This window comes from Calliopsis andreniformis, unplaced genomic scaffold (genome assembly GCF_051401765.1).
Source record: "Calliopsis andreniformis isolate RMS-2024a unplaced genomic scaffold, iyCalAndr_principal scaffold0022, whole genome shotgun sequence".
Lineage (NCBI taxonomy): Eukaryota > Metazoa > Arthropoda > Insecta > Hymenoptera > Andrenidae > Calliopsis > Calliopsis andreniformis.
The window spans coordinates 8,894,260-8,911,297 of NW_027480432.1; the positions used below are offsets into that span (position 1 = coordinate 8,894,260).

The following is a 17,038-nucleotide window of genomic DNA, read 5'->3' on the forward strand; positions in this document are numbered from 1 at the left end:
TGTTGAATAAATTTGTACACAGTACAGAGAATAGTAATAAACATATTATAAAAAGAAGATACTTATAAAATATAAGTACTAAAATTGAGATCACTGAGAATATTTATATAGTAAATAAACATTCTATAGTTCCTTAATACTTTGTAACAAATGGCAGCAAAAAACTCTTGAAATTAATAGTAATATGTTACATAATATAATATGAGGGTGCAGTATCATAATAGAATATGTAATAAATTTATAAATAATATCATACACACGTACAACAAATATGGACAGGCTTCCACACATAACAAAGGATACAGGACATACACTCCCATGTATAACTGGATACATTGTGCATACACCCATACTATGCAGACAAATCATCAGTCGATGAGTATTTCACACTAACTAAACCTGTAATCAGGAAAACCTTTGACTAATATAGCCTCACGTTTCACTCCCATACAGAGTGAGAGAAAATATGATAGAAGGTGGGTAACACAAGAAGTGATGCACTTGAAATTATTACCTAAATCCATGTGTTTATTATTTTTAATATACTTAATATATATTTTTAATTTTAAATAAGAATATTAATAAATAAAGAATACTTTAAAATCTCTGAAAATTTCAACTTAAAAACACTTCTTTTTTCCCTTTTCTTACTTAGAGAATAGAACTTTAGTCTGAGGCATGTTTCTATAGACACAATAGAATTTACATGGATCAGGATTATAATTTCAAGTACACTAATTTATATAAAAAGTCTATTAAATTATTCCCTTGCAAACAGTATACACAGAAAAGTCTTTGAAAAATGATAATTATCTTCCCTTTTCACAAACATTCAGAAACTTAATAAATAGTAATTAAAGAAATAGTTAATGATAATCGCATTTTTATGAATTTTGTAAACTTAATTATCCAAAATAAGTACAAACCAAATATACGCGTAATTCGATAAATATTATGATAAATATTACTCGATTAATATTCAATCACATCTTATATCGAATGCTTCTTTTTAAAAGGAAGCCATTTCAATATTATAGCATTGCAATTACAATACATTTAAAAAATGTTTTCTCCCTCTTTCATTAAATTTGTACGTGATACTTTTATTGCCTTTGGCGGATATTTTTATCTATGTTTTTTACTTTAGTATTATTAGTAGTATCATCACCACTGTTTATTTCAGTAGAATTTAAATTTCACTTTCATTTCATCGTGTTATGTTATATTAAAAAATTTTTTGAGAAATTGAAATATGACAAAAGACTTAAGCAAACAAGTATGAAAAGAGAATTATGTGTACTTGACGTATCACTTATATGTTTAAAATTCCTTTGGACATGAGCATATGCGTATGTGTATGTATATATACTCTTTATAATGTAGTATAATAGAATATATTAATTATTTAAAGTATGTATAGATTATAGATGCACAAGATACTCTTAAAATAATTTAAATCACTCTTAGATAAAATTCATTTATGAACATTATGAACATTATTTTGATAATCATTAGTTTTCATTAAAATAAAAGTGAAAAAGAAATACTTAGAAATACTGTATAATGCGAGCAGTAAAATCATCTTTTATATGTATATATACATACACACGTTTAACTTTTAGTACGAAATTTAAATTAATATAAATTAATAGAAATTGTATACAGAATACATTTCTATAAATCATATAATTGACAGTAAATATTGCATATTTAGACTTAAAATATAACTTTGAAATATATTAATACTGCTTTGCTTAAACTTAACACGGAATTCTGAAATTTTTAACTATAATATTTATAAAATGTAAAAAATGATGAATTATGACACAATATACCTAAATCTCCAGACAAATTACAACACATGATTTTTGAAGTCTTTAACATTTGTACGATGCATAAAGCAATAAATATTACTTTAAATATAACTTAATAAGACTTTTTTTATTTAAACTTTATTAAATGCATCATCAATATTGCGTCTGTTATAACTTGTAATGTTCTATGATGCAAATTACGTCAAATATATATTTTGTTAGGCACGGTTTTATCATGTTGTAATTTAACAATAAAAGAAAATAAATGAGTTTCCTTCTGTTTTACTTGCGATTCTCTGATGTCTGAGTCAGTATTAATTGAATGCAATGTTAGCTCAATAGTTTGGCACGGATATCATTATTTTTCCATATATAGCATCGTAGAAAATAAGTTTTCTATAACATTGTTGTGTCACACTGTGTGTCCTGTTTTTTATTGCAGCATCTGTATTGTAATTTTATGTTATTACATGAAATTTATACTTTCCAGTATAAATATTCGAATCTTTAGTTACTTTTCAAATAATCTGTAAATACCTAAGTAATACTCTTAAGAACAGCAAGTACTATCTTCGAAAGTATTAACATAAAATCTTTTTAAATAAACATTAACTGTTAGCACACTACTCATTGATTGTATGTGCCTTATACTAAAAAAGTGTTTAAATGTTTAATAAGTATCGTATACCTAATTGTTTAGATCCTTGATAGCTTGTAAGATTCGTTTAACGTGCCCTACTTTAGTGATACCAAGTTCTTTGAGATCTCTACGGGCTAGTGACAACAATTCCCTACCTCGTATATCATGAGAAACGAACTGATCTGTGTATTCGCCCAATTCTAGATTCTTTAACCAGGCGCATACTTCTTGAACACCCCATTTAGTAACTTGATCCCGAGCAGGATGTACTCCAGAATTACCTCCTGAACGCCTGAATTTTAACCAAAATAAACCTCTATGCCGATTCTTTTTATCTCCCTGTACAGACGAAATAACTCTCATTCATAAAAATTCCACAGAATTTTCAAATACAGGTAAACAATATATTTTCACTAAGGATTATACCTGTTCATCCGTTGGTGAGTTTTGTAAATATACTAATCCTGTGCCACCTTCGTCAAATACGCACTTTTTCAATTCTTGTTCCATGTTGGCCAAAGAGAAAGATAATTTATTCTCTAACTCTTCTTGTAATTTCTGTGTTACATAAATTTGATTATTAATCGAAAACGAAATATTAAAGTGAATGAATAAAATATAAGATGCTCACCAAACTTTGTGCTTTATCTCGAAGCACTTCGCATGAATCTTCATAAAGTTGTCTCGCGCATGATACTAATTCTGTTACGACTGGTCGCAAATTAGTCTGTTGATTAAAATAATTAATAAGGAATTTATAAAAATTAACAGATAACTAATATAGAATATAGTTAATAAATTGATTTATGATAAATATGACATATACTAGCTACTGATATTTAATAATTATTAGAAGTACGATTATAACATATTGTGAATACTAACTCCTTGAAAAATTTTCTCATTCGGATGTATTTGTTCAAGCACTTGAACTGTTTTTGCTGTGACTTGATATAAATCTGGCTCTATACTTGGATGCGAAAGAATAAGTAATTCGACCCATTTGACCAAAGCCGTAACCACTTCAATGAACCCCACTAGAATATACTTTTCCTCTTCGTTTAAGTCTGCTGGTTTACTGCATGCTTGTACATTAGATTTAACGTTTGATTGTAGTTGTACATTGCTTATCGTAGACGTTGATTGAGATATTGCGTTAAGCATATTGCGCTGTTTTTCTTCCCACGTCTTTAATGATGTCTCAAGAGCCTATATTTTAACAAATATTAATTATAAATACATACATATTATCGATATTATTATATATATATAATTAACATAATACTAAATTATTTTATTTACCCTATTCCTATATAACATTTGCATACGATTTTTGTGTATAATACGTATAATACCAGGTGGTTGAATCCAAGCTTCGCCATCAACTTGTATAGGGACCCCTTCGTCACCCAATATGTTAATTTGAACCGTTTGACATTGTGCAATTCTATGATGCTGTAAATTAATAAGTCGAGATGCAGCCATTTGGACAGATCCAAATACAGCTACGACCTCTAATATACGATCGTCAAACGAGGGTGCTAAAAACAAGTCTCCTTCTTTCGTACCGCCCCAAAAATTAGTGCCACCCATAAAACTACGAAAAATATAATTTTTTTTAATTTTCAGAATTTATATAAATGTATGTCTTATTTCTGTATTTATACCTTGGAATGTTTAATACAACAATCCCTTGTAGAGAAGGTAACGGTATCCGTTGGCCATCACATTCTAGTTGTACTCTTTGCTCAAGATTTTTATATGTTTTCTGTAACCATTGTTTGGATCCTAATACACCGTACCACATATAATTTTTTGCACGTGATCGACATTTTTCAGGGTGTTCTTCCCTTTTGTGATGAAAATCAAGACTAATTTTTGCGTCTATGCCAATCCCGAAATAATTATTCATAACGCAACGTTCAAAGTAGCCTTCCCTGTAATGTATCACAAAGTTAGTAAGAGAGTAATCTTGAAAATAATTTGATATTGTTATTATAATAATATGGTAATAACAATATTTTAATAATTGAATTTGAATAATTAAAGTCAGTATAAATGCATTAAACGTACATTAAAGTTTCATCGGGATCCATTAATGGTGATACTGCGGCACAGAGTGCATCTGCGTTTGCAAGTAATGCTTGACTAATTAACCCTGTTCCACCGCTAACATCTATAGAAACATTAATGTTATATCAATATTTATTATAGAATTATTTTCGTTTTAAAAATACAGTAAAAGTAAACATCTATACACAGAAGTTAAAATTAACTTAAAGTAAAAGGTATATTTATAATTAGAAAAAAAAATTGAATTGAATTAAAAATCATGTACTTACTTGGCCACATAGGCAACTGAACTAAGGGGTTGATAATTGGAAGTTTTTTAACATCCTCGGTTTTGTCAACAGACTTTACTCTTTCGTGGCGTAAACTTGCATTAGAGCCACCAAGTTTTGCTGCTGTAGCAGCTAAAGAAACTATTTCTGACGCTTTTAATAAGCTCCCACTACTAATTCGACGAGTTGCTTGCGGAGAAAAGCCTGATTCTGGCAGCTCTACACTTACTAGTTATTTATAAAAATTAGTAGAATTAAATTGAGTTAAATAGCTGAGAACTATAATTGTAATATATGAATACTTTACTTACATTTTTCCATACTTTCACCATTACGTCGTCCCAAGTAAGGGCTCATTTTATATCTTGCATCTGAATCATGTTGACTTTCGATTGACATTGATGGACTCGGAGGATTGATTATAACACTTATCGTAGGCGGAAAATTATTAGGTTTCTCGTTTGTTGGAGTAGTTTCTGAAGAAACGGTGAAGCAACATACGGGACTCAATAAATCAGATGCTTTGGCGTCTTGAGAATCTTTAGATTTGACCTCAGTTAGGGTCTGACCAGATATTTTGTACTTGGTTTTATTCTGTTCAAAGATAGTACAAAATTTTAGTCACCTCAAACACGCTTGAAACTAAAATTATGTAGAATATTTTTTAAATACTGAACTGTTATTTAGAAGAATAATTACCTCTTTATCTATAACAGCAGAATTTTTTGTTTGTTTTTTAAATGATCGTCTAGCAATATCATTGCCTTCTACAAATTGAGCTAAACTACAATATTTTTGTGGTTTCTCCATATTCTCAGATTCTAAGCATTCTCTCACAGAATCATATCTTTCTCCAATCATTGTACTAATTAAATCTTGCCCAAGAGAACTTAAATCGTCAATTAAGCTTTCTGAATTTTGCACTTCGCTGGTAAACATATCTGAATTATCAGGGGAATCAATATGCCCAATTTCGGAACTGTCAGATCTTTTCGTAGAATCGAATATATCGCTACCTATACAGGCTAAAATAAATAGGTCGAAATATACTTCTATGTAAATTACAGTAAAACAAAAATGAAATATATTTACCAATTTCACTGTCGCTATTTCGTATCACATAGCTTTTAAAGTCCAAAGTATCAGAGATCATACTATCAGTACTAACAATGCTGTTACTGCAACTACCTTTATTAGTATCCATTTTTATTCTATTTTCATATTGTTCCTCTTGCTCTGGAAATACGTGTCGCGATTGAACAGAATCTGTATCTGGAGAAACAATAGTATCTTGGATAGTTGCGTCGTCTGAAGGCGAACTTGTATCGAAGTTAGTCCTTGAAATGCTTTTTTGAAACTCCAAAGATGCTTCTATATTATTAGATTCAGTTACGTGCTGTTGTTCATTAGATGCATCAATTTCAATTTCTTGCTGATTATATTCTGTAGAGTGGGTTTCAAGCGTTTGTAAATCCAAAGAACTAAAACAAGTAATTGTATATTTATATTTTCGTTTCACCATTTTCTACTTATTGTAAGGTATATTATAATTATAGTTTAATTTTGCAAATTAAAATATAAAACAGGAAGCAGCATTACTTACGAGATTACTTAATACGTTTCTCTTAAATTGAAATTTCTATTAAAATAGTACGAAGGAAAAGTTTCTAATATTATGTATGCAAAACTAAACAAATTTTGATTCTGATAATGAAACAGCATTAGAAATTACCGAAGTTACTGATACAAAATTAATAATACTGTACTAAAATGTTTATTCTTACCCTTGTGGTAAGTTTTCGCTATTTCGTCTACTGTCAGCGAAACCATCAGGTGCAGGTAACGTTAACAATTCTTCAGATTGAGAATCTCTTCTAAGATCAAATATTGGACTTAAAGATGCGACATTAGGAGTGGGACTAATAGTACATGTTGAATCTTCTGTACTTTTTACAGATTCTATTAATGGTTCTACAGATAAATTTTCAATGTGGTCCATTTTTAAACCAGGAATATCCATTTCTTCTTTTTTACCTAGGGTATATATTTAATTATAAACTATTTTGTTTAAGAAAAACAAAGGAAACTATTATCATAAACTTACTCGATACAGAACTTAATACTGTAATATCGTCTGGTGACATAGGCATAGTTTCTACTTTAACAGTATGTTTTATATCTGGATTGTTTTGATCATCCATAGTTAATTGTGAATACTCCACAAGGTGTCTTATAATTCTTTTTAAACTATTTGCTCTATAATTCAATTAAAAATGTTGGTAATATTTTTGTTATTTATGATCATAACATAATGTATGTTATCATAACATAAAAAGTTGTATAATGTACCTTGACATTACAATCTCTTTTTCCATGAAACGTCTTCTTCTTTGAACCCTCTGTAAATTTGTTATATCTTTTTCTGGCTTTTCTAAGACACCTTTCTCAACGTTGTCAGGCGAGACAGAAATCTCAGTATTATTTAAAGCAGTATTATCTACATTTTCTACGCATTCAGTTAAGTAACCCTCTTCCTTGCATAACGTTTGTAACAACAAGTCAAGTTTTTGCTGAAGCACATTACATTTGTCTTCCATTTGTTGGTCCTCTGAGTTTATATTTTCCAGTATATATGCTGCAAAATCTTTTATTGTGTTACACAAAATTCTGTAAGGAAACAAAGTTTTGTCAAAGCATTTCTTATTCTTTAATTTATTATACTACATTTTTGGAAATCTTTATATTTGAAAATGGTCACGTAGAATTCTAAATACTTTACTATAGATGACTATTCTATGAATTTATTTTTAATTACTATTTGTCTAACACATTTGAATACCATTATATTTTTTGCAGAATACTTACTTAATACTAGGTAAAACTACATTGTCCTGATCTGACTGTAAAATGTTTGTTATGTGAGTGATAACATTGTTCTCATATTGATGGACAATGCTCGACTTTAAAGATGTGTCAGATCTGCTTAAAGCGGTTTTATGACATGGCAAAGATATGCTACGTTCAAAAGTCATAATACTCCATCGATCGAGCATTTTTGTGCCTGCCTTCTCGTATTTCTCTAACAACTGGGGTAAGTGGGCATCATCGTCACAAGAAGATCCCCAACCTAATACACGTGCTAGATCATTCCCTGTTCCCAAAGGCAGAACTCCAACTTGGCACTGCTTCTATTTTAAATTTTCAAGTAATAAATAATTTTGTTTAAGGTTTCACAAAAATACATACATTAAAAAGTGCTATTAATTAGAATCCCAAAGTTCAGGTAATATTTGATTATTTTAAAACTTAAATAAAAACTTCATTAGGGCAAAATATTATAAATAAGTTACATAAACTTTGAGGAATATATGAATTTGTGTTTGTTATATAACACGCATTGCAAATAAGCAAAACAATAGTCAGGCATTTACATCTTTTTTTTTTGTAACATGAGTATAAATATTATAAAACATTATGAATTTAATTAATTAAATGAATTGTTTTATTGGAATATCTATTGGACACAAATTTTAATACTATAGAAAAATTATTTTTTTTAATGTTATCTATAAAGTGTACATGTTTGCAATAGATGTATTGTTTATGTAACACTAACAGTCTATGACTGTAATTTCAATCTTGCAATGCATATCACTACATCTATTAAATGTGCTGAATATAATATAATTAATACAATCATTAATAATATTTGAAAAATAAAAAATATCATTAAATATTAGAACGATTAAGGATATTTATAAATATGTATAAAACAACGAATATTTACATTAAAAAATTTTTATAAAATGCGTGCTTAATTTAGACTTACCATCTACAAATAAAGTTAATGAAGCTTCACGCATTATAAAGAATCCTAACGAACAAACACCAGTATCATCTGAAATAAAATTATAAAAGAGACACGCCATGCTGTTTAAAATATTAAAGCTTTTCATAATCATTCACTTAGACCTTCCGTGGAATTTATAAATTTGTGTTCTCTAAATAAATGAATGGTCAATTTGATTTTATATTAAACACATGCATAAAACTAATGTAAAACAGAACTAATACAAGAAAATAAATTCACGAATGAGTCGAAATATTTAGTTAAGAACAATTTAAATAATCCTATTTCATTTCAGTATAATGTTTTGTCTTACATACAGTACATTAAAAAAACTGATGCATATTTATTTTTTTATATAGATAATGTAGATAAGTTTTACTTAATAACAATACGCATTTTTATCATAAAAAAGTATAAATTATTAACATTTTATACGAACTCTAATTTGTTCTTAATTTATCAGTCATTTATGTAAAATTAAATCAGGTGTATTTTTGTTAATACATGCAAAAATTGAAATTTATTATTAAAAATGACTACTGAATATTTTTCGTCTTCTACAATGGTCATGTATTTAATATGCTCATGCTATTAAACGTGAAGAACAAATTATGTAAAACAAGGAAAGTGTCACTTGAATTTTACATAAAAATAATTGAATTTCTACAGAAGGACTAAGAGAATTAACTTTATAAAGATATTGTGGCATATATTATGATATTCTAAACAATAACAATAAAGTGCAGACATGCAAATAATAGAAAAGTAGGTTCCATTTTTGTCTTATTGCACTTTAATTATGTGTGTGCATATGAATGAGATGTAATAATAATATATATTTGTAGGGCATATTAGATACTGTGCACAGCATGATTATATTTAAGGTAAATCTATATATGTACATTACATAATAAAAGTTTAATACCATGCAATTAGTTAATATTTACAACAAAAATCACTGCATTTCTCAATTTTTACTTACATGCATTCCTAAGCGATCAATCTCGGAAAGAACCCAACCAACTGATCCATCTCCACTGCACACCAAAATCCGGAATGGGTCAAAATGACGGAATAATCTCAACCTGTTTGTAAGAAATTGCTAATTAATAAATTGCATTATGAGAATTTTCAACTTTTTATAAATTTCAAAATAAATTTTACCCAGGTCCTGGTCCTCCTTTTATAAGGTCAAATACTTGTGCCGGATTTAATAATTGTTTAAATCTTCTAAGAAATTTAACACCTTGATTGTCACCAGATTTACTATTTACAAATACTAAAAGTGGACTACACCCAGTGGGTCTACTGGCTTCCCAAGCTTCATCACTACCTATTAATATATATACAATTTTAAATTAATTTTACGTAGCTATGGTTCTATTTAAAGCAATGACAGAGGAATATTCGTATCTTTTCAAAATCACTATATATTGTGTATTGCAATTAAAATTACCTATACTATGTAGTGCTGTAGGAGGAACTACACTCAATTTTGCTGGTCCTAATGGACATTTAACACTTATGGCAGGTCTACATGCAGTGTGTACTGTGGTTCTGCACCACAAACATCTCCAATCTTGAAGCCTAAATAAATGACCGAAGGAAATGCTTAAAACCTTTCAACAGTAAGGAATATCATAATTTATACAATATAATTCTGTACCTGAGCACAGAGCCACAAGTTTTGTCACACACTAAACATTTTGAGGATACTGGTAAGTTGCCTTCCATCCATTGATGTGGCATAATAATGTTCTAAACAAATAATATATTAGTTACAATGTATTAAAGCTGTTTTGTATATTTATGTATGTAACATATTCTTTAGTGTTAATTTCAATAGATACTAGCAATAAAAATCATGTTAAAATTATGTTAAGTATAAATATTGCAACCTTTAAAACTGAAAATACGTTTTGATAAACAATTTTAATAAACTTGTCACACATACCCCATCTTGGTCCTCAATAATGTCCCCGCGCATAGATGCTAATGTGGTCCATTTGCAATTATTTATTGCTTTCATACTACATCCTTTATGAACTTTATATTTACATATTTCGCAGCTCAAACCATGAGAAGTAACACCTACAATAATAATATTTAATTGTAGATGATAATATTAAAATAGAAATATAACAAACTGTTAAAATACTAATTAAATAATTATTGTTTGTATTGTAATAATAAATATTGTCAAAAAGCAATTACTTAAGCAGTAAAAAAATAAAAAGTTATGTTTTACTAAAGACATGAATTAATTGAATGTAATAAAGCTTGTACATGTAAAAATGAATTTACCATAAAGAGCATGTCTGCAAACATTACAGTATGTTGGTCTTGCATGACTTGTTGCATACCAGTGATGATTACCACTGAGCATTTCTGTAATTTCTGAATCTGTTTGAAGATGATTCTCTGTCACTGCTCTTAACGAATTCAGCCAATCCTCCATTTCTTGTCTGCTTTCACCACAGAGAACCAGTGATCGAAATGGAGTTATCACCTACATATAAATACATTATTAAATACAAAAAACTATCTCCTTGAAGCTATAATTTAACAATTTGACTCAGTTATTCATTAGGTATAATTAAAATATAAAGAAAAAGAGGAAAGATAAATTGTAATATGGTTCCTTTTTTTTTACAAAATCCTGATTTTCTTAAATAGTGCATTTGTCACTTTAGTGAACAGACAAAATTTTTCATTTCTTTATACAAATATCTTAGATTGTATAAGTTTGATATATGTCTATATGCAGAAAATATAGCAAAATATATTAAACATCTCTTTTCTATTATTGCTCTTTAATATACTAGTGTATATGTATGTCAGTTTTAAAGTATTGTCACTGCAAAAAAAAAGTAGCTCAGACATTTTGTAATAGAACATTTCAGGTTTTATATAAGTCTCTCTATCACTTCTGTAAATATGTACAGTAGTGCTCGCTTAGATAGTGACATTTTTGCCTAGTTATATGGCCATTACTAGTTTCAGAACTGGTTTCATAAAATAATGCCTGAATATGTTTGTTTCCATAGCCCAAAAATCTAACATTGTAATATCTTATGCTTAGTATTAGTACTTCAACAGTGTTTAAGGTTTCTTAGTTGCTCACTAGAATCCTTAGCAAACACTATGCTGCTTAGATAGATGACTTATATGGGCTTGACCATGTAAGCAAAGACTACTGTATCTCATAATTACAGCTAGTATAAGATACTTTATACAAGCTTTTTGTATTTTTTGTAATGAATGTTACTTTTACTATTCTTCATTGTATTGAATCATAGCAGTGTCTGATAATAATCATATTATCTATAACAACTATCATTATAAATACAATGTCTATATAGGATGTTCCAGGATGTTAGCAGCAAAACTTTGTCAGTATATTCTTATTACAAAAGCTATAAATGAAATACATATATGTATACTCTTGATTCATAAATAACTGTAGCATTTCTATATAAAGTTCAACAACTTACTACCCCTTGCAGAAATTACATTTGATATGTTTGTCTACCTCAAATAATCACAGCTCGCTTGAATAGACTAAACATGAATATTGCTGACCTATTCGTACATTACATCAAAGTAACTGCAGGACTGTTACTGTTCTTTTTGTATTTTATAACATTATCACAGTATTTTAATAAAACTTTAAACTGTCTATGTTTATATAATATTCTTTTCTCTTATTTATACTCATAGGACATATTGACAAAGTTTGCCTGCTAAAACCTGGAACACCATGCATTAAGAATGAAACAAAATTTTGGGAAAAATAACCTTGTATATATGTGTTCGTGACGTAAAACGAAATATTACCTTGAATCGAGAACGGGTTCTCTGTTGCTTTGGTGACATTTGAATTGCAATTTCAGACACATTTGAGTGCGTAGAATTTGTAGCACGTATCTCGAGCAATTGGCAACGTGAAATTGGAAAAACGGAGATCGACGTTCGGGCATGCGAAGAGTATCATAACAAAATGCACCGAGCATCGGAACAACCGGAGGAATAGTTGTACCCGTGATGCTTTTTTCTTCTTCAAGCCATCGCTATGTCCTATTTTCCATGGCGCATGTCATGTCACCTCGTTTATAAATAAATGTCTAAACAAAAGTAACATGCATTGTTGTAGAATCTATTAGACACGCTCTGCTTGTGCATTTTTATTTATGAAATCGTTATGTGTGTACGAAAAGTAAACGCAAAGCAAACCATACGTACGTAGAACAAGAATGCACTAAATATTTGGGGAGGTTCCATTCAAAAAAAGGGTTGAATAGAACTAATATATGTGTGTACATACATACATGCAATTTACTTTCAGATATTGATTATATAATGAAACTAGGACTGAAATTTATTAACGCTGGCGAATGTACTGTATTTTTATTCGAAATTCAAGTCAAATTAGATTATATTGCATCTCGATTTTAAAAAATGTTGTTATTTGAAAATAAAGTAGTAGTGACGCAGAAAATAAGATAAAGATGTAAAAATAATTAGTAATCGCGAACATAATAGTTGTTAGTAATAAATAGAACAAATGAAAAAAATAATAGTAAGTAATAAATATACCTTCGTCGACATGAAGATATTTATTTAAATGGGGAAAAATTTTTCGTTTTTGATTGATCGAATGAATAGAATGTAGATGTTTGATTGTACATTTAAAGTATATATATGTACCGTTAATTGAGCTTATGTCTTACAATGTCAACATTGCGCGTAGAAAATAATATACTGAAAAAAGTGAGAGTTAAAAAATAGTTTTCACGAAATGACAAAGTCCGCGTCGATGAATAGTGTCATCTGAACAGGCGCTCTTCTTACTTTACCATTTCTCCGATGATGGCGCTGAAATCGCTTTTATTTGTGGCGTAATCTGCCGACGAATTAAAGAAACTTTTACAGTTTCTCTAAAGATGTTTTCTATTTGAAATTTTGAGATAGAGTAACGAATCGAATCATTTTTTGCGATAAAAAAGTTGTTCCACTTTGGTAACGCTTTCTTTTTAATATAGATAACCTAGAAATATTAAAAACTATGACTCTTAATTTGTGTGATAACCTCGTCAAGCAGAAAGTGCATTTATATATCGCGAAAAAGTGTCACCCTATATAATGATCAAGAAGAAAATTAAAATGAATGAAATTTATCTAGTCTAGGAATTCGAAATGTAGCGTTGAAACTTATGGATCAGGTATGATTTAAAGCATTTATATTAATAAAAGAAAAAAACAACTAAAAGTCATTCATAAAGAAGTCCTTGCAAGAGTAATCGATTTAAGTGAAATAACTTGTAATTCGCTAATTATTTATAGCTGAGTTATATATTGTTAATTTTATGGTTAGTTTATAATTTCCATTTGATCATTATGGCGGGAATTTCAAAAAGTAAGAATGATTAATAATTGTCACGCAGTTTATTCATTCCTGTCTTTAACATTCGATTTTTCTAAATAGCTTAAAAAATTTGTCTAGACATATTGTATCATTATAATTTAATGAGCTATATTACACTCTATGGTTTTTCGTATTTTACATTCGTTTATTTTACTGATCTAGAAATTCAAAGCTGATTTCAGCAACCTTAATGAATAATAGTTAGTTTCAGAATTATTCGTTGAGGTAGTATTGGTAGACAAGGAAAATTCAGTTTTGTGAATATGTATGTATGCACATGTAAATTGCTATGACACATAATGAAGGAATCAATCACTTTTTTCTGTAGATATACTTACAAGTTTTACATATCAGCAATTCTGTAAACAGTTCCATGCCAAGTATATGACTCACTTTGTTACACTATGCTTTAATATATGTAATCAAACAATTTCGAGAATATATGTGTATACAATGTGTATAGATTCTTATATTCTTCGTGATTCAACTAATCCATTATTTTAATATTCTTTTTCATTAAACGTTTAGGAATTGTATATCTGTGTATATATTTAATTTATAACGATATGTAAATTTTCTAATAAGGATTTTTTAAGTTTATGTTCTGGTTACAGTGGACGAGATTTTGGCGCGAATTCTTGCCAATTGAGGAAAATTTAAGGGAGGATTCTACACATCAAAATAGGACGAAGATTAAGAATATTAGGTTTGAACCTTCATTTGTTAATTATAACTGTTTCAAGAAAGCAGTGGTAGCATGGTAGCCACTTAATTTAAGAATAAATCCCACTTCCTCTCCTAAACTGACCCCTGCTATGAGCTTCACGCTGACAATGGTGTTATTCGAGTTGCAGAGTGTCAGGCGAATTTTATCAATTTTTGATGTACTGTCCTTAATTAATTTAAAAATTGTTTTCAGTTTTTGATTCTCCTTCGTATATAAAGTATATAAATTAGTTAATAATTTTCTTTTATAACTGGACTGTAGATGTTTATGCATTTATGAGAAATTTAAGGTTGCAAAATAGTACAGAATACTGCGAATATAATTTGCGAAAATATACACAATATTTAAAGTCTAAAATGTATATTATAACATTTCTTTGAGGATTGACAAGATCTACATTCAAATTCGATTTAATGAAAATGTGAACTTACGGGGAATTTCAATGTGCAAGAAAATACAGAATCTATATAATACAGAAAAATATAGAAACTACAGAAAGATAAGTTTGAATACTTGCAGTAATTGAAAAAAATGATCGAAAAAACACTCCACAATACTTAAAGAATGAAACAACTTCCATTTCTCTAATCGTACGTATAGAAATAGGAGTTTACATAAACATCGTCAGCCCAATTATAACATTTAAAAAAAAGCTTCCAGAACTCCTTCCGTCTCACCAAAAAACTATCAGAACTGTTCCACTACAACCTAGATCCAGTACACCCTGATCACATCCCAGCTCAGGAGACCAAGACCAGAGTAGAAGCAAATGGTAAAAAAAGCGAGAGTGTCAGCATGGAGCACACAGAGGGTTCACGTCCGGTGTGCTTCGATCATCCCTTCTTTTTCGTTGCATCCAAGAGGGGATGGAGCAAGGTGTATCTGACGTCAAGGGAGAGCGAGGCGCGGCGACAACAAGCACGCGTTTATGCTCACTCGTTCGAAGATCGGCCAGCTAGGCTCGGTACAGCTGATTTTCGCGCGTCGGCGGATGCCAGCTCGCGATCTCTTCGCGTTTCCGTTCGCCGCGGACGGTCTCGACGCTGGGACGAGCAAATCGCGCGGTATCGCTCGCTCGTGCTCGCCGACCGTAGACGGAAGTGGACAGGTAAGGCAGAGAAAAAGCTGCGCTGACTTTTTGCCCGACACATGCTAATTATCCCGTGTTTTTTATCATTCAGTACGAACGCGTTATCGCTAGTAACGCGAGCCTCGTCGGTTGTCGCGAACGCGCGCGTTCCGCTTCCTTGGTTTCTTCCGTGCTGGCCCATGGCCCGTACCCTAGTTTCGTTGGTCCCACAAGTGGTCGAGGATATTCCAGAAGGTTGAGAGAATAGCTTGAGACAGTTCGAATGAGAAGAATAGGGGGAAATGTATGGAGGAAAATTTTACGCGTTGAAGTAGTGGAAAAGATCTAATACTGTGGGCGTCATGCGTGTAGAAACTAACAACTATTGATGAGATGTAAATCGTTTCGAATACTGGAGTTTGAAGCTTTTTAACTGCTTTGTCTTGTTGTTGAGTTTGGGAGACTTCGTTGCGTGGATTCCTGGGAGTTTTTGAAGTTCTAGTGCATAGATTTCGGTAAAAAAGATTTCATTTCTTCTTTCATGAGAGTTTCTGTTCATGACGGGGATTTTGAGTCTCTGTAGTTCGTAAAACCTAGTAGAAAGTACCTTGGATTTGACGATTTGATGAATGTTTTAATGTAGATACATTATTATGTAGATACTATTATTTTTTATAGCAAAATTTTGGTAAAAGAGATCCTATTTCTTCTTTTATGTAAGAAACTTTCTGGTCTTGAGAATACTTCTGAGTTTTTGTAATGTATAAATGCTGATAGAAATATATAAAATTGTCTTTGATTTGGTAGAGATTGTAGAACATTTTGATGTACATATGAAATATTGAAATTTTTAAATATGTTAATAGAGAAAACACTATTATTTCTTCATAGCATGATTTCAGCAAAAAAGATCCCATTTCTTCTTTTATGCAGTAGAGTTTCTGTTTTTGAAGATTCTTTTAAGTTTTTGTAATTTATAGATGCCAGTAGAGATGTATGAAAGCATTTTCAATTCAAGTGTTGAAATTGATAGACACAGTAATAGAGAAGACGCTATTTCTTCATAGTACAATCTCGAAGATAAAGATTTCATTTCTTCTTCTACGTAGAAGAGTTTCTTGAAGATATTTTAGAGTTTCTATAGTTTGTAAATACTAGTAGAAAGGATTTT

General features: G+C 29.9%; 2 protein-coding genes across 5 annotated transcripts in view; one reads left to right on the forward strand and one right to left on the reverse strand.

Moving 5' to 3' along the window:
• Window positions 1-12,558, reverse strand: LOC143187142 (diacylglycerol kinase eta). Its single transcript, XM_076391152.1, has 23 exons — window positions 12,484-12,558; window positions 10,951-11,155; window positions 10,601-10,737; window positions 10,313-10,404; window positions 10,103-10,233; window positions 9,811-9,979; window positions 9,629-9,731; window positions 7,662-7,984; window positions 7,146-7,463; window positions 6,901-7,052; window positions 6,581-6,830; window positions 5,889-6,277; window positions 5,496-5,821; window positions 5,108-5,390; window positions 4,797-5,024; window positions 4,528-4,630; window positions 4,122-4,391; window positions 3,757-4,051; window positions 3,340-3,663; window positions 3,086-3,181; window positions 2,881-3,012; window positions 2,610-2,793; window positions 1-399 (listed from the first exon to the last, which is right to left on the reverse strand). The coding sequence occupies exons 1-23, from the start codon at window positions 12,520-12,522 to the stop codon at window positions 353-355; spliced, it is 4,596 nt and encodes a 1,531-aa protein (XP_076247267.1). The 5' UTR covers window positions 12,523-12,558; the 3' UTR covers window positions 1-352.
• Window positions 10,136-17,038, forward strand: part of Adcy8 (adenylyl cyclase 78C) — a 21,476-nt gene continuing 14,573 nt past the window's right edge. For 2 of the 4 annotated variants that reach the window (XM_076391154.1, XM_076391155.1), the window contains exon 1: window positions 15,769-15,906. The gene's annotated coding sequence lies outside the window, so the exon portion shown is untranslated. Of the gene's footprint in view, window positions 10,365-14,685; window positions 14,778-15,710; window positions 15,907-17,038 lie in introns of those variants that run through there. The other 2 variants (XM_076391156.1, XM_076391153.1) reach the window with 2 other exon arrangements.